The 18,517-nt window shown below is 34.2% G+C and overlaps 2 protein-coding genes and 1 long non-coding RNA gene across 4 annotated transcripts; 1 reads left to right on the top strand and 2 right to left on the bottom strand.

The window, feature by feature from the left end:
* Positions 1-238: 238 nt before the first annotated feature.
* Positions 239-6,083, bottom strand: ELF7 (hydroxyproline-rich glycoprotein family protein). Of its 2 annotated transcripts, XM_018123362.2 has the most exons (12): positions 4,430-6,082; positions 3,796-3,864; positions 3,418-3,525; positions 3,147-3,327; positions 2,982-3,058; positions 2,740-2,859; positions 2,234-2,339; positions 1,537-1,623; positions 1,332-1,400; positions 1,169-1,240; positions 927-1,070; positions 239-826 (listed from the first exon to the last, which is right to left on the bottom strand). In XM_018123362.2, the coding sequence occupies exons 1-12, from the start codon at positions 5,323-5,325 to the stop codon at positions 683-685; spliced, it is 2,073 nt and encodes a 690-aa protein (XP_017978851.2). In that variant the 5' UTR covers positions 5,326-6,082; the 3' UTR covers positions 239-682. The 2 variants fall into 2 exon arrangements, with proteins under 2 accessions (XP_017978851.2, XP_088663663.1); XM_088807537.1 differs by lacking the exon at positions 3,796-3,864 and having other exon boundaries at positions 4,430-6,083.
* Positions 6,084-7,401: 1,318 nt separating this feature from the next.
* Positions 7,402-9,166, bottom strand: AHP4 (HPT phosphotransmitter 4). Its single transcript, XM_007024244.3, has 6 exons — positions 8,961-9,166; positions 8,482-8,612; positions 8,299-8,367; positions 8,051-8,122; positions 7,755-7,827; positions 7,402-7,646 (listed from the first exon to the last, which is right to left on the bottom strand). The coding sequence occupies exons 1-6, from the start codon at positions 9,018-9,020 to the stop codon at positions 7,596-7,598; spliced, it is 456 nt and encodes a 151-aa protein (XP_007024306.2). The 5' UTR covers positions 9,021-9,166; the 3' UTR covers positions 7,402-7,595.
* A 7,641-nt stretch (positions 9,167-16,807) lies between these two features.
* On the top strand, positions 16,808-18,187 carry LOC148762210 (uncharacterized). Its single transcript, XR_016027128.1, has 2 exons — positions 16,808-17,896; positions 17,986-18,187. It is a non-coding gene; the product is annotated as an uncharacterized LOC148762210 (long non-coding RNA).
* Positions 18,188-18,517: the final 330 nt, after the last annotated feature.

The following is an 18,517-nucleotide window of genomic DNA, read 5'->3' as shown; positions in this document are numbered from 1 at the left end:
TTTTAACTCTAGCTGTGTTGTACTATAACAGCTGGGGGCTTGTCTTTGAATGATCTTACGAGCCGTTTTGTAATGGCTTTAGTAAATGAAACCTCAAATTGGGTTTTTCCAATAACAAAATTGCTCGCTGATCACTTAATATTGTGCAAAATGGAAAGTGTTTTAAGGACATGTTAATAGGATTCAGATGGGTGCATGGTGGCACATTCATGGATTCGAAGTTAAAGAACAGACTACGTACAAGTAAGCCACAGCGGCCAACTAACAAAACTTTGCATTTTTCTATCAAAAGTGGCAATGATGATACAACACCCCACATAAAAAAAAAAGGCTAGAACGCACGACGCAGCGTTTCTGGGAAAAATACAGACTATTCTGAGGACGTTCCACGTGAAAACAGCATTTCTAAGTTACATTTGCCCCGTCCCTTTGTACAATAATATCACTCTTTCGCCTCTTTATGGTGTTCCAAGGAAAGAAAAAAAAAAAAAAACCCTATATCTGAACCGAATTTAACTAGGATCCAAAAACAAATAATTGTATATATTTGGGAATACAAATATGGGGATATCACACTCTCTTGATTTATTTGCTTGGAAATAAATCTAGTCAGTCAGTGCCCAACAGTTGCAAAACTCTTCGAAACTTCTAAAAAGGTTGTCCCTATTTATACATGCACCAATCATTCAGACAAGTCATCCTCAGCTCCACTATACTGATCAACATCATGGTGTCGTGCAAGCTTGTGTGATCTTCCGAGACCATCTTCGGCATCTAGCCTTCCTATCTTTGAGCTCGACATACCGCCCCTTGAGCTGGAATAAACCTGATTGCATGCCAGAAAACAAAAAAAAGAAAGATGTTTAAGAATTAAAACCCAGTATACTCATGGTGCAAACTCCCATAGCTTGGCTTTATGACCTTACCTCTGGCTCTTTCAGTTCTATTGCAGCAACAGTTGATCTCCTCCTTACAGTTATTCTAGCAGGTATAGGAAAATGTTCAATCTCATCACCAGTTCTTCCCTCTCTGGCCCTCTTTTTTCGTAAATTAAGCTTTGTGGGAAGAGGCTGCAACATGAGAAGAGTGCGTTTACGTCAGAGAGTAATCAACAGAATTTCTGCCAAAACTGGATTGACAAAGATTTAAATTTTGCTCAAGTGTATACCACATAGCGAGCTTCTCCTTCATCAAACGAAACAAGGTATGTCGTTGGGTCATTTGCATCATCACCCCGTACCTGTAAAGGGGTCAGAAAGAGAGATTTTTGGGCAACTTAAGTGCTAACTCCATCTTGTGCAAAGTACCATTACAAAAAACAAATTACGTACATCCCAATTGTACTCGCGAACCCAAGAATATGAGACATCTTCATGCTCATCATACATACCCTTCGATAGCTGTCACCATTAAAAATGAAAATTAAAATGACAAAGCAATTCACTGAGAATCAACATATTGAAAGTTAGGCAATATGCAGCAAAAACTGCAGCGCTGATACATATACATAATATGTGGAACGCAAGGCATTTCTACCTCATCAAGAGAAGGCACCATGTATGCCAAAAATTTCTCTGGATTAGCCGGATCTGAGCTTGCTGCCAGATAACTTTTCATAATGGCCTGCAATTAAAAAAAGAACAAAAAAAATCTCATACGAACTCAATATATAGTATCATTAGCAACTGTGTCCCATTGTTCCTTAGTGAATTTATATAAGCCTTTCTTTCTCTTTCTAAACAATACCATAACATTCCAGTTATTGCCTAAAATAAAATTGCAGAATAACTATGATCATTACTTGAATAAAAGCAGCAGAAATGCTATCAACTATTTGCAGCATATTCATTGATAACATTAGGGCCTTGAGACTGCATGGGAATTAATGTAAAAAAAAAAAACCATCAATGCATAAAAATAATTTTCTACTTAAGAAAAATTACAGGTTCCATAGAAATCTCCGGGCCAGCAAAAAGATTCCTGAAACATTTCAGGCATATATCACATTAACTTTTATTTTATTTTATCAGAAATAATAACTTAATTATGCAGCACATTCTTTTAATCTTATTCTACTAATCTTCCAGATTACAGGATTTACACTTACCAGAATGCTAAGATACCAAACAACTATAGTAATCCTTCTGATATGTCTCAGAAAGTTAGCTAATTTTATAGCAGAATACACAAGTAATGCTCTGCATGGATGCAATAAAACCATATGTTGACTCACCCTTGATTCATGCTCATCACGAACAGAATCATCCAGCTTGCTGAAGATTTCTGAGTCAGCTGTAGGAGCACCATCAAATGCCACCATAACGAACTGATCATTATACCTGGTACAACCAAATCAAAAACAACAGATATTAGTATGCTGTAACAAAGCACAATAACCAACGATTGAATTCTAAAATTTTTATACTCTAATAAACACGAATATCCCAAGAAATCCTCACTATCTCATGATTCTAGATCAACTAACTCATATTCTAGAGCAAGCTTCATATTCTAACGCATATTCTAAAGCAACAATAGCAAATGATTGAACTCTATAAGTTTTATAATCCAATAAAAACTCATATTCTAGAACAAGCTTCATGCCTATTCATGATCGACTAATGCACAGGGACACTGATAGATTAAACATACAATGTGCACAATCAAGATTTTCTACATGCACGAGAGCCTAAAAAGAAAATAAAAGCAAAAACGTAAAAGCACCAACTAATTTCGTACCGATCAAAATCAGGTAAGAGGGGCATAACTTCAACAGGCTCCAAGTTTTTATTGGTTGCGTGAACAGGACGTAACTTGGATGCCTCAAATGATGCCTCAATTTCTTTAATTTGTCTTTCCCTGATATAAAATTGCCAACATTGCCATTCAAGACGCACAGTAAGTGGAAGTAGACAAGTTTCTCACAAATCTGCTTCTAATAAAAATTTCTTTTCAGAGAGGGAGGTTGGAATAAAACAAACCTATTGTTAAGGTTCTCCAAAATATTGCGGCCTCCCTTAAGTTCTCGCAGTTCTTTTGCTTGCTTTTCAGTTAAAGACTGCAAGTGCCAATGTATTTAGCTTTGACACTGCTTTTGATAAAATTTGTCAAGAACCTCAAATATGAACAGGGTAGTTAGTAATTACCTGTTTTGTTGACTCCATACTAAGTGGGGATATGTACTGTGTTTTAACCAGCCAAGAAACACCTTTGTCAGTGGGTCTTTCTTTTCGTCTTATACCATCTTTCTTTATAGGGGTTACAGCTTCATCATCATGCAAGAGTTCTGCATCTTCTGGGGCAAGAGATGGTCTAACACTAGGAGGACTAGTTAAACAAACAGAAAAGAGATAATTAAAACCGTGGCATATAAATCCAAGATCTAAGAGAAAGTTTTAGGGGACTGAAATATGATACTTGTATACACTGAGGTCAAGCAGGTCCAGTGGTATCCCAAGATCTGGCTCAACAAAAAGTTTAGGCTTGTACATTTTCTCCAGAGAAGTGATGGTGTATTTTGTAAACCTGCAAGGACGAAGTGCATATTAACATGAAATTTTTGACATCGAGACCAAAAACTAAAACCAGCTTATAAGTTCAAACTTTCACAAGTCCAATAATATTTTTCTTCAGAAGCAAAAGAAGAATAACACAGAAGTAACATCATTAAAGGGAAATATTAAAAAAAGCAGGTATATGCATCCAATCAAACAGCCAATAATAAATTGGATCTTGGATTTTTAAAGGAGAAGGTACATAGTAATCTTTCTTTGAAGCAAAAAGGCTAGTTCATACCGATCTTTATCTTTCTTCAAAGCCATGAGTTTGGGCTGTGCACTTGGATCGGGGAGTTCATTTCGGAATCTACAGAATATAAGTGTTTATCACTATATGAAGTAAACTATATATATATATACCATACTCAAAATGAATTACAACAAATCTAAATGCAAGGAACAGTGGAAAGACACATTTGAAAGAAATTCACTTCCCATCGTTCATAAAACTTCTTCAGCTATAATATGCATGAGTTCTACAACATCTTACGTGAAGAAGCGTGAGAACTGATAATTTTCAAGTTAATCTACAATCCACCAACCTATTTGTTCCAAAGTATGCAACAATAAGAGAGATATGCAACACTGATTACTCTATCAAACTCCATATATTTTACAGACCTGTAACACCCCCACCCCCAAGTCTTTGGCCATAAATGATTTTCATCCTTAAATCAGAAGGCCAAAAAGACAAATGGAGAAAGCTTCCACTAGGGACACGAGACAACATCATTCAACCTAAACTATATAAAACATGTTAAGACAAGAAGATAAACATGAAAACTTAAAAAGTTTAATACCTAAATTTGATGTTGCCTAAGAACCAAAATGAAAGTATAAATTAGAAAGAAACAGCATTTCAACATACTCACTTCAACTTGCACAAAAATGTAGTTGGCTTCTTTAACCTATTCTCAATCCTCTCACCACTCAAGAACGGTGTAGCCCTCCTATCTCCCATCCGTGACCCTACCATAGAACCATGCCCTTTCCCAGAAGGCATCATCTGGGTCTTCTGGGACTCCTTCATCTGCTGCCTATGCTTCTCCTCTTGCCTTTGCTTCTCAAACTCCCTCTTTTTCCTCAACCTTCTCTCCTCCTCTGTCTCCACCCTTCCCGCAGGTCCGTTCGGCTTCTTCACAGGAGGCATCATCGGCTTCTGATCTCTAACTCCAGCCGCATGATTGGAATGCCCATGTTCGCGTCTTCCAGACCCCAAAAAATCCCTATTCCCTCCTTTACTGCGCTCATTTAACCCCTTATCCCCAACACTCTCCTTTGGAGGAGGCGGCGGTGGAGGCGAACTCGGGGGAGGTGGTGGAGGGATCGCAGAACCCGGAGAACTCGGGGGAGGAGGTGGGGGAGGTGGCTGCGCTGGCTGCATTGCTGGATTACCATACTGTGATGGATACTGTGAAGGTGGATAGTACATTGGAGGCTGCGAGTTGATCGCATTTTGCGGCATTGTAGGCAAAGGAGGAGGAGGGGGAGGTGGATAGGAAGAATCCGGAGGCGGAGGAGGAGGAGGGGGATAAGAATATTGCTGTTGTGTAGGTGGAGGAGGTGGTGGGTGTTGTTGTTGTTGGGGCGGTCTTGAAGGAGGGTAATGGTAATTAGAATTCGGATTCATTTTATTGTAATTTTGACCATAATGTTGTTGTTGTTGTTGTTGTTGTTGTTGTTGTTGTTGTTGGGGTGGAAGAGGGTTTTGATTTTGAGGTGGTGGAGGAGGGAATGATTGTGGAGTGAATGGCCTATATGAGGCCATTCTTTCTGTTTCTTATTTTCTTGATCACAGTATCAAAAACAGAGATAAACCAATACGAACCCCAGAAAAAGGGTAGTACAAGAGCAAAGTTGAGATTCTGAACTCAGGGTTTCTTTTCTACAAGTTGGAAACCGTTGAACCGGGTACTCACTCAAATTGGAAATTTTCAACTTTTTGTTTTAAAACCTGATCAATAAAAACCCCGACAGCAACACGAATTCAAAGTTTTGATATCCCAATCTCCAAAATTCAGCTGAAGTAGCCAAACTAGAGCAAAATCAACCGCCAATTTTTGAATTTTACCGGTCAAGCAAAAATTAACTAAAAAGAAACGTTGAAGAAGCTAAACAGAGCAAGGAATTGAGTTCCCAATACCTGAAACCCTAACAAAGAGATAGAGAGTGAATTGGAATCTAACCTCTAAAGATAAGAATGCAAAAATCATCTCCAAACATATATATTTGAAAAGAAAGCACTAATCGAGAGAAAATCCGAACTACAAATTCTTCAAATACAATTTAAAAATGAAAAAGGGCAAGGCTAAGTCGAGATGGAATGTACAGAAACCCTAGGCTAGAGACAGAGAGAGAGAGAGAGAAAGAGGCAAAACCCCAAAAACTTTGAAGAGAGAGATTTTGGGATCGAAAAGCACTAGATTGAGTAGATTTGAAAGATTGCAAAAAATTTACGAAAGCGCATTGATATATGTATGTACACAACTACAACAGAAAAATTAGAGTGACTAACCGGAAAAAGCATGTCGGAACAATAGGGAGGTGAGTTTGCCCGTTTTATTCGGCTGACTCAGCTTTGGATTTTCTTTCCTTTTTTTTTTCGCATATTTAGTAGTAATATAAATATATATATATTAGTTTTTGAAAATAAAAATAAAATTATTTTTATTAGAAGCAAACTATTTACATTTTTAATTGTTTCTTATACATGAGAAGTTTTTTATATTTACTTATAAGTATGGCATCATATATAATATAGAAGAAGTGGCACTCTCTTGTCTCCCATATAATATATTTTTTTAATTTAATTTCAATTTCAAAATTTTTATTAAAAATATTTTTAATATTTATTTTTAATTTTATTTAATTTTTTTATTATATTTATATATATACTCTATACATGATAGTGTAACACATAGATAAAAATAAAAATAAAATAGTTAATACGGAATGAATTTAATACTTCTTAGTCGAAGAAATAAAAATAGAAATAAAGCCGTTTTTCAATCAAACTTGCATATAATTATGTATAATGAAAATTTGTACAAAAAAGGATAGTATCATAGTGAATTTAACAATAAATAAAGTAGTCTGAGTTGGACATGAGTACCATAATTTATCTTGTGATTAATAAATTAACCCATGTGTCAAAAACAACAAAGATTTTTTTACCATGTCCCATGGCTTTAGTGGTTAAGTATTTCGTGATCATAAATTAAACGTCTACTTATATATATATATATATATATGTGTGTGTGTATATATATGTATATATATTTATATGTATAAAACATCTATTCACATATGTATGTATCCATTTAAATATTGAATTTCATACTAATACAATGATGTAGAGCCCAATCTAGCTTGGACTGGGCTTGGACTAAGATAACGAAAAGTACGAAGTTAATTAGATAACATATAATTTGAAGTCTTGCTTTTTAAGTAAAAAATTATATTTTAATTAATAAATCAAATGCTGAAGTGTTACTACGCAATCTAATGTATGAATTTTTTTTTTTTAGAATTAAAGAAAAGAGGATTTAAATTCTACTCTTTAAATAGAAAAATTATATACCAATTAATGAATCAAATATTCAATTGCACAATCCAATGTGTGACATACATGTTGAGAGGTTGACGCATGAAGTTACATTTAGGCGAAAATGATGTGAGTTGATCACCATTGATAACTCCAATTGTACATCTAAAACTTATTTTTCATATGTGAATAACTTTTTTGCACTGGATAAAATCTTGCAGTAGTGTTTTTTTAGTGATTTTCATACTTCCTCTCTTGTCCCTTCGAGGGCACCTCTTAGAATGGACACAAACCAGTGTATTGATAAGCGAAGAGACTAAATCAGCATTTCATTCACGAAACTCAATCTAATTATACATAGCTTACAAGCAAACTCTAAGAGGCCTGCATACCTAATGTGGTGAATTTTGGGCAGACAAACAGATAACAAATTCACCAAGCACAATGTTTCTTGCCACACTGCAGTCATTCCTGCATTCTGCAATGGAGTTTTCTTATTCTTTGCGGCAACATGCGGTCTCCGCTGGGCCAGCTTGTCTTGCCAGCTGAAAATTTGGATAATCATAATTGGGAAAATTAGTAGGAGTTAAAATTTAGCTGGCAACTTAAATACAATTTCTTTTACTTGAGGCGGAAAAAGAGAAATAAGGCACCTGAAAATAAGCTTCAAGCTTCCTTTTCAACGTTGCATATTCTCTCTTCAGTTGTTGGAAAGCCCTCGTGCATCTGCTTGCAATCATGCACATATTATAAGACTCCTACTTTTAAAGTATATGTAGCTTTATATATATTTTACCTCTTTGCATTTGAAGTTGTTTTATACTTTGATTTATAAATACTCAAGCAGGAAGCTTAATTTTCATGAAGGCCCAAACTTGAACTGGGCTGTTGATTTATATTGGATAGATTGGGATGAGAAGAAATGTTCAAGGGGGGCAGAATGGATTACCCTTCACCATTTCCAGACTTGCAATATTCCCTAAACAGTGTGCACTCAGCTTTCACCTTTTTGGCTCCAATGCTGCAACCAATCAAAAAGAATGAAAGACATAACTGGTTGTGTTAAAGCCAGCATAGAATATACTAGATGTTACCCATAATAAGTCTTATTATACAGGATTGTGACTCTTTTTCACATACTTCATTTTCCTTTTCATAAAATAAAAAAAATAATTATATATAGTTAAATGTAATTACCTTGAACTGCTTCCTTTAAACTGATGCATTAAGCCATCCAACTTATTAAAATCAAAAGGCTTCCTCTCCCTGAAGAGCACAGCAAGCAAAAAAAATTAATTACTACTAAGAAATAATCATCTGTGTCTTCATTATGCTCACATTTTATTGTTACAATATTAAGTAGTAGAAACTTGAACTTACAGTGCCTGCTCTAAGTTGAGGATTATTCTGGCTGAATCGCGGTAGTATAAGATGACAACTTCTTCCACGAAATTTGGGTTTGCATCATCCTGGAGTTCCTCCAACTGGATGAATTGCTCATCAAGATATCCCTGCAACGATCAAATACTTTGTTTCACTATAGCTACAGAAATAACTCTGAAGATGCAGCAAATATATAGGAATTTACATGTGCATGCAGACGCATCTCTTTATTTTAGTGGAGTGTGGTGGAATCAGAAGATTTAACTCAGATTACCTTAATCGAAACTTGCAGGTGAATTTTGCAAAAGCATTTCCAGGTGAATTTTTTCTACCCTCTGGGAAACAGTACTGAAGTAAATGTGTGCTTCTTTTGCATTCATTGGTCATTTGATGGGATCATGAATATTGCTTTTGAAAACTTTTCTATGTGCGTGTGATGCTTATTGTATTTGCAATTGTTAAGGAGGAAAACTAACCTGATCAAAGAGGGATTGCCTCATGATTGCAAGCTGCCTGCGCATGGGGTTTCTCTCCATTCAGAAAGCAGGTGAAAAAGAAGAGCAGAAGAGGGGGGAAAGAATTAGGGAGGAAAAAACTTGGGAGGAGGTTTTAGTGATAATGCAATAGAAAGGGCCAAGAAGAGGTTTATATAGGAGAGAAATCCATTCACCCGCCCAGCCAAAAAAAAAAAAAAAGTTAAAAAGGTGCAACAACTCAGGAATAGTGGAAGGACAAAAGAGTGCAGGAAATGTATGTGGACATAAGTTGATTTGATGGAGCTAGAAAATGGAGATTTTAGGATCTTTGCAATGTGGGTTTCATTATGATTGGGGCCTGCTATTCTGATTCTGTTCTAAAAAGAAAATATCACATTTGTTAGTCGATTTTTTTATAAAATCAACTGTTGAACCATCAATTAAAAAGGAAAAAAATGCTTTCAGATTCTTTAATACCCCCAACCTAATTCTCAGTCACATAGATGTCAGCCTTTCATGTGCTTTATTTATACATCCCCAGTGATTCTGTGAAAACCAATAATAACAGTGACGAGCTATACATGCATATCTTTAAGGTAACAAAAGATTAATAAGCCCAGGACTACCATACCATTCATTTTGTGGATAGGCTTGGGTGTATGTATTTTTGCATGAAAGGAGATGTGAAATACAGGTTTCCAAATGATTGAAAATGCATATTGTTTCCATGATTCTTCTCATTGTTGGAGATACTATATAGTATGTCTAGATCATTTGATGAGATGTGAGTTTAACCTATCAATTTCTTTATTCATTTCAGTTTATTATCATTCAATATTATGTTGACAAGTTTGTATATATCATTTTTTCCATCTAAAAGATGTTAGATTTTTTTCTTTTTTTCCCCTTTTAATAAGTTTTGCAAACCAATGTGCTATCTCTTATGGTTTACAAGATATATACTAAAGAGTTCTTTTTTTAAATGGGCTCCATACATAAGGTGTTTCTAACAATAGACCTCTTTATAATTTTAACTGTTTTTAGTTAAGAGAATTAAAATTTGAACAAAATTATACTTAATGAAATCGATTCATTTATTTGGCTCCTCGCCTCAACCCAAAACCTATTAACGGGTCAAGTATGTTTAGGTCTGCGCCTTAAGTCGACTCATATTCTTTGACATTTTCTTGCCGTACTATTCATCTCTAAAGTATTCATTACTAGAAAGAAAAACGTTTAAGCATTTTGAGCATTTTAGAGTAATTTTTGATACACGAAGAAAACCTGTGAGCATTTGGAGCATTTTTAAGCATTTTGGAGTGATTTTTTATATATGAAGAAAAAATTTTGAACATTTTGAGCATTATTTGTCAAGTAGGCATATTCGTTAATTATGTTGTTAAATAGAATATGGTGTATCGTTTGAAGTTATTGATCTTATTAAATGAAATACAGTAGTTTTTGTGATTTTTGAAAATTATGTGACTAGTTTTTAGGTATTACGTGACTGATTTTAGATATTACGTGACTGACTTTGGGTATTGCGTGACTAGTTTTTAATAAAGCATTGCGTGACTAGTTTTTGATAAGGTATTGCGTGACTAGTTGATAGGCATTACATGACTAGTTGATAAGACATTATGTGACTAGTTAATAAGGCATTGTGTGACATAGGCATTACTTAAAAATCAGTCATGTAATGCCTAAAAACTAGTCACGTAATACCTAAAACCAATCACATAGTGATTAAGTCACGTAATGCCTAAAAATCAGTCTCACAAAATTTAAAAACCAATGTAATCAATTTCAACTCTTTAACTTTGGGGTTCTATGAATACACTAATAAACTCATAAACTCAAGAACATAAAACATATATATATATTTTTTTGCTAAGTTATAAAATTGTGCATATAATAAAATATAGGTTACAAAACTCCATAACCCTCCAAAGGAAAACAAAATAAATCCCTATCAAGAGGGCCTTGCTCACTCCCCTTATGCAAAACAAAATATACTCCATTTACAAATAGTCCTTGAACAATTTCAATTCAAAATCTTGTAAAAAAAATCAAAATCTCCAACAAACATGCTTAACAATCATCTCAATTTCAGACACAATAAAACCGTGAACCACCATAAAACCCATCAAACATACTTTAACTATTTTTTCTCCTTGAGCTCATCATCTTAACCAATCTAATCCAACTCATCAACATAAGCATTTCCATTGCAGCACACGTTTCGAAGCAAGTCATCACCAGAAAACATCAAATTATCAAATTCATCATGTTGCTTGCAATCACCATAGAAGAGCAAAATCGTTATTCATCGTCCTTGAAAACCCCAAGATCCACCATCTAAAAAAAAAAATAAAATAAGAAAAAGTTTGATCTCATCTCTGGATGGCGAGATAGACAATATTTGACCAGAGAGAGAAATCAAAATTTAATTTTAAAATTTTTGTATAGCTAGCGGGATAGAGAAAACTGAAATCATTTTAACTTGTCTGAAATTGTTTAAAGTATATTGTTGTCAACTCATGTAAAAAATTGACTAAAAATAGTTAAAATTATAAAAAAATAATATTTTTGAATTGAACTTATGAAAAAGGTTATTTCTCACAATTTCCTCTATACTAAAATTGGACTTCACATGAGAATATGTTTCCTATTCATAAATTCAATGAAACTACCCATCATTCTCACTCAAATGCACTTGCATCAAATTGATAAATTGCTACTAATACCAAAGGAAAATATAGTTAGCATAATGAAGAAGCTGAAATTGAATGCACTAAATATTCTTTCCTCTAGGGGTATTATTGTTTTGCTGCTTTTCACTAAGGTGAAGAATGTGCAAAAGTCTAGACAATGATTTTCCAAAAGAGCCGCCAAAGAGCAATAAAAGGCCAAAACAAGTGATTAGCATATGCCATCTTGAGCTTCCTTTTGTGTATGCTTTGGCCACAAATTGGCAACAAAAACAGATTTGAGTGGGCATCAACAAGACAAAGAATTTATACTGAATAATATATTAAGGCTAAACTATTAATTAGTTAACAAAGTATAATCAGGCTAAAGCCGAAGTTTGGATTTTTCCAATGTTGCTCAAACTCTATCATCACGTTACATTATGGTTTGATACTTGGTAGGAAGATTATTATAGGAAAATATCTTGCTTACTTTACCATGCTAATTACATTCAATCACTTTACTTGGTTTCAGAATAGCAAGATTGGTAGAAAATGGAAAGACGGAAAGCCAGCGTAACAAATCCAAAAGCGGGGACAGCAGACTTGAGTTGTTCGATTCTAAGCAGAAGATCATGTACGGACGACCTATTTTTTACCATTAAGTTTCTAATCAATTTCTAATCAATCGTAAATTCTCCAAATTCTCTTATTATAAAAAGAAAAGAAAATAATCCTGCTATGCAACTCCTTCTCCTAAATGACAACAAACTAAGAATTGGGGTGGAGCCAGTCATTGCAATACCTAATTGATGATATACACACACAATCCATCAAGGTAACATCTATTCTTCTTCTTTGTTTTTAATAAACAAATAGATTTTTGTTTTCTTAATTTACCATCTTAATATATTAAAAATATGTGTGTGTATACATAATATAATCATTATAAATTTTAAAATTATCAATTTGATGTACGATTATTTAAAATTTTAATTCGACCACAAACACATTATCTCTTGTTTTGAAATCTTTTGATTACGTACTAAAAGCTAATGGGTTGTTTATAATAAATCTTTATTGACAAAAATTTAAAAATACAAATATTTGAATGTTTAATTTATTAATTAGTATATATATATTTATTTAAAAAATAAAATTCAAATCATATTTTTTAAATTAAAAAAATTAAAAATGCCAATGAAGCGTGCAAAAGGCTATAATATGCCAAATTGTTGCGACAGATTCATTGCCTGCCGTAAAACAAAGAAGGGAATCTCAAATAGATCCAACATTGATTTGATGTGAACACTGGTCATTGCTGCCATTCAATGAACCCAATTAAATATTTGGACTACTTTTTTCTTCAGCTGAGATACTCCACTGCAAAAGTCAGCCCTCCTTCCCCACGGCTCTTTCACAAATTTTCAGGGCTTCACAGATATCTAGGCATCTCATGTAATTTCACTGCCCACGTGTCAGATACGACAAATGATTATTTAAAGACGTTAAATCTTTAAATTATTTAAATAATTCTTTATTTTTTATTATATTTAAATAATAAATTTTTATTAATAATAAATAAATAATTATTAAATAAAATGTTATAATTAATAATTATTTATTTATTTTTAATTCAAACAATATGTATTATTTTTATATCACTTGACATTGACATGATATATTAATAATAATAATAATAATAATAATCATATGAAGTATTGATAAAATATAATTATGTGATTTTATGATAATTTCATTTTTCTATATTAATGACATATCAATATCACATGAATGTAAAAATAACTTTTAAGATAATTTTTTATTATTATTGTGATTATGAAATAAATCATTTCGAGTAATTAATTAGAATAATGACATCCTGTATGGTTTGGAATAAGCTGTCATTAGTCATTAAGGAGATGCACAAAATGAAAAGAGTTGATATGATGATGAAAACTGAAGATTCTAAGTGGTGTAAAATGTGAATGACATTTAATGTGGGAAAAAGGTTTAAAGTGTAAACCAATGATTTAAGTATGCTTTTGAAGATCGGATAGAGAATTTAAATATGCTATATCTTAATTTAATTGGGCAACCTATAGCTAGGGAAGAAGGATTCTCTTATAGTATCAGCATAAAAAGTGCTTAATAGTGACGAAACCATAAAAAGAAGGTACCCTACAACCAGAAAGGCCATAGGCTGCAGATTTCTTAAGCTACATAGGATCATATCATAGCATTCTGCTATAATTACTAGCTTTATTTTTGTTGCAAATTATACTTGTTTCAATGAAGAAATTTTATGAGTTTTGTTATAATGGCGAGATTTGATGGGTGGAGAATAACAATATGAGGGTACATCAACAAGAAGAGAATAAGATTGAGTTTCTAAAAAAGGAAAATAAATCATCAATAAAGACACAGAAATCCCAACAATGATTGACGCAAAAGAACTTTTATATACTCTCCATGCAGTGGTCCTTATCATGTCTTTCTCCCTGCTTGCAAAATCGAGCAACATGTAGAAAGAAGGAGGGAAGAATTGTTTGGGAAGAGATTATGCCTTTATTCCTCTACCTCCCCCACAAGTGAGAAGAGAAAATATTTTACACTACTACCCTCCCCTCTCCCCACTCTCTTTCATGTTTTTCTTTTGGAAATGTGTGGTCACATCTACTCCTTTGTTAAAGGAGTTAAAAGCTGTAAGGGGGTGTTGGTGGAGTGGGATCAGAATATGATTTTGTGTTTTTTTTTCTGGGCATCAATTTTGATTCTATTTCCTATCACTATCTCCTATGTTGATAAGAACCCCACCCTGGACACTGATCAAATCCCAAGCTGCTACTATGAAGTTTGATTGCTTGTGTATCAAAGTTCTTTCTCCTCAAACTAAAAAAAGAAAAAAAGTTGCATCAGCAAACCACCAATTACAGTTTAGTTTGGTCTGGTTGTTGCTTTTTCCAGCCAAAGCATTGAGGACTAAGATTTATATTCTATTAGGCTATGGAGTTATTTTAGAATTCATTAAATGTTAGTTATAACTTAGTGCCTAAAGTATTTTGATGGTTGTATTAAAAATCTGACATAAGGGAGAGGATTTCCACCATTGTACAGTGCAACTCCAAGTTGCTTTAGTCGAGTTCGGTTCTAGGCTTATGTTCATGCATTATATTTCAAATTTTTGAATGCTCAAATCTGGTTTTTCTTTTTCTTTTGCTGATACAAGAGCAGAGTATTAAGGCTCCAAGTTTGATTTCTACTTGAATCCAATCTAAACCACTATATTTTCCATGTTGTTTTATACAATAATAATTGTTGTAACTATCAACATATTTTAATCATGAATGACTAATAACTTGCCTGAACTGACCCTTTACCAAGATCTTTATGAAAACATAAACAAACATGTCATCTTTTACTTATTCCTTTTCTAGAAGATATTTATTTATTCTATTTCTATTACTAACAAGAAGGACAAAGATTGAAAAAAAAATATAAAAATTTTGACAATACTGGTACCCAAGGGCAAGAGACCATTCTAATTATATGAGAATCTTGAAAGACCAGAATTCTTCTGGTAAATTATATTGACCCAAAATACCTTATGGCTTTGCATGAAGGAAGGTATGGGAAAAAGTCACTTCTAGATGTGCCTTGTCTGAAACAATCTATCAACAGCAAATTCAGATCCAGACAGTTTTCCATGCTGATACAAGAAAAAATATTTTTATGTCCACATTGTCACAGATATAATCTGATAATAGTTTATCAGTTATGGTCGAGACATAACTTAATATTAGCCACACTTTACTTCCAAAAGAGAGCCTTTCTAGAGCTATGTACTTGTGAAGGGAAAATTTCTTCTTATGAATTAGCTGAAAACCCACCAAAGCTCCTATATTATTTTGCATGAAGGTAAACAAAAAGGGGCTAATTGTTTCTTTTGCCTTTTGTTTTGTTTTCATTTTGTTGAATAATTAAGTTCACTTTTGAGTGAACCCAGGGATTGATATAAGATTGACACACACAACACATACACACACCCACGTGCGCACACACACACAACGCACACCAAGGCAAAACCAAGGATTGATCTCAAATTGACACACACAATACACACACTCACACATGCGCGCGTGCACACACACACATGCAACACACACCAAGGCGAAACCAATGATTGATCTCGGATTGACACTCACACATGCGTGCGTGCACACATACACACGCAATGCACACCAAGGTAAAACCAAAGATTGATATCGGATTGGCATACACAATACACACACTCACACATGTGTGCGTGCACACATACAACAAATACATATACACACAACACATGCACACGACACAACATATACATACTAGAGTGAAACTAGGGATTAATCTTGAATTAACACACCCAACACATACATATGCACACATGTGCTCACACACATACATACATACATACATACATACATACATACATATATACATACATATAGATACAACAACACGCTCACACACACAATCCTTACATACACACACAACAACACACACGCACATATGCATGTGCACACACGCAACATACACCAAAGTGAGGCTAAGGATTGATCTCGGATTAACACACATATGCGCACACGCATGCACACGCACACAAAATGCATACATACATGCACACGCATACAACACATACACGCGTGTGTGAACACATATATACACATAACACATGCAATTGCACAAACACAACATACAAACCAACTAACCAAAAGATTTAATAGCTAAGTTGTAGTTGGTAGCCATGCCTTAAGGTCAAAATTGTTAGAAAAATAATGTATTCCATAATATTTAAACATTTCACATTGTTGAGGTACATAAAGATGTGAGTACTTTAAATAAACAAACTCATTATGAGCTTATTACAAGGAAGGAAAAAAGAGTGAGCTCACACGCACACAAGATTAGACTAGATCTTGAGAAAATTTAGATACCTCCCTATGTGACTTTTTTTTATATTCACTTACCTTATTATTTTTATTTGTTTATCAATTTTTATTAATTGTTATCCTTTCTTTCTATATTCACTTTTATTTGCTTATTTATTTTTATTTATTTATCAGTTTTTGTTAATTGTTACCCCTTCTCTTTATATTCACTTATTTTATTATTTTTATTTGTTTACCAGTTTTTGTTAATTATTAACCCCTTCTTTCTATATTCACTTTTATTTGTTTATCAGTTTTTGTTAATTGTTACCCATTCTCTTTATATTCACTTGTTTTATTATTTTTATTTGTTTATCAGTTTTTGTTAATTGTTACCCCAGCCTTTAATGAGAAGACTAAATTGCAAAAGTTTGAGTCTCTCTTCCCCTATCGGACTTTCTCGTCTATACAAAAAATACAGGAAATTAAGAAGAAATGGCTCTTGCTGAAAAATAAAAGCCGGCATCTCAATGACAAGAAAGGAACAAATGTCGGCATGACAATGCCTAGAATTAGATGGCAAGACTGCCACGTTAGAGGAATTAGCTGTTCGCCGTTAAACCTGTCTCCAAAAATACCCCCCTTTTTTTCCTTCTTCAAGAATGTGCTTAAGCGAATAATCCTAACTTGTGGGCATTGATGCAATCATACAGGAGTTAGCTTTAAGGTTGCTTTCTCACTAACCTTTTCATAGATATTCTTCCTTCAGCATCAATTCTGCTCATCTTCATAAGATTCTCTCTATTAAATTGCTGGGTAGCAAATTATTGAAAGTAGCATTCTTCCCACTACAGGCTATAGCTTTTTTGGGCTCCGTCTGCCAAAATTTTATCCAGATAAACTGATTGAGACATGATAATCCTCGTATCAAACCTGAAAAAAATAAGATAGGAAAAAAAAGAGGAAGAATCGAATGATGGGTAGAGCCACCGAATTACTGATGATAGCACATCAGTCTACACATTCAAAAGAATAAACCATGGTGCTGCCAAGTGGCTAACGCTGAAGCCATATTTTTCCCTGCTGCCAGCAAATGTAGGAGTTTTTCACTTTCAGGTTTTCCCAGATGTAACTATTGAAATGATATGCAGGCCTCTGCTTGGGTTGGGGAAGTTATCCGATGTGGCCGTACCATGGTCCAAGGGTTTGAGATCAAATCTTGCCTTCACCAGGGTTGGGTTGCGTTGCAGGGGTTTGGGGGAGGGCCGCTTCCTGTTGTTGCCTAGGCCTGATCACTTTCAAACGCCACCCACCCATTGAGAACCTTGCATCAAATGTAACAGGAGATTTTTAGCTGTCGCGCTGAGCATTTCAGGTTCCGTTTATTTATGTTGTTTCCTAATTCCGTATCTTTGCCTGTTTTAGGTCGAGACAAGTAATTCTCCCTAGTGCCATTGATGCACAAACACGTCAAGGAGAAGGGAAGTGAAAAGATAATGAGTTGATGAGACAAGAGAGTTTAGACATAATGTTTGCTAATGCTACTTTCGATAGCTGGAACAAATGTGAAGGCATAAATCTATAGTGGATGAAAAGAAAGAATAATTACATCCTATCCTTTTTTAAACTGTGCTCAACAATCAACACCGCTTAATTAAAAAGACATGGTTCCAAGTTTAGCAAACCATTTTACAACGCGACAGGGTATTCCTTTTCTCTTTCTATGTTTTTGTTTCACGTCTCTTTCATTACAGCTGAGCATAATGTAATAGTCGGGAACAGTAACATAAAGGTGCAAAGTGAAGGCGAGCAAGACAAAATACTTGGAAGGTTTTCTCCTTGCTTCTTTGTCCACCTCGGCGTGGGAAGGAGGTTGCCTTGAAACTGTGAAAAAGGAAAGAATATGTGGTCTGCATTTTTATGTGCAAAAAGTAACTGAAACTGTGGATCTTGTGCT

The sequence above is a fragment of the Theobroma cacao genome, chromosome 6 (genome assembly GCF_053813885.1).
Source record: "Theobroma cacao isolate CCN51 chromosome 6, ASM5381388v1, whole genome shotgun sequence".
In the NCBI taxonomy this organism is placed as follows: Eukaryota; Viridiplantae; Streptophyta; class Magnoliopsida; order Malvales; family Malvaceae; genus Theobroma; species Theobroma cacao.
This window is presented reverse-complemented; position numbering and strand designations above follow the sequence as displayed.

Bases quoted from the DNA above. Each gene is read 5' to 3' on its own strand.
- ELF7 (XM_018123362.2), bottom strand. From the start codon at position 5,325: ATGGCCTCATATAGGCCATTCACTCCACAATCATTCCCTCCTCCACCA. The intron at 3,526-3,795 runs GTATGAACTAGC...TCGTCCTTGCAG, and splicing joins TTGAAGAAAGATAAAGATCG to GTTTACAAAATACACCATCA. The intron at 2,860-2,981 runs GTTTGTTTTATT...ATTTTATATCAG, and splicing joins TTGGAGAACCTTAACAATAG to GGAAAGACAAATTAAAGAAA.
- AHP4 (XM_007024244.3), bottom strand. From the start codon at position 9,020: ATGGAGAGAAACCCCATGCGCAGGCAGCTTGCAATCATGAGGCAATCC. The intron at 8,368-8,481 runs GTAAGTTCAAGT...TGTGCTCTTCAG, and splicing joins CTCAACTTAGAGCAGGCACT to GGAGAGGAAGCCTTTTGATT. The intron at 8,123-8,298 runs GTAATTACATTT...GATTGGTTGCAG, and splicing joins TTTAAAGGAAGCAGTTCAAG to CATTGGAGCCAAAAAGGTGA.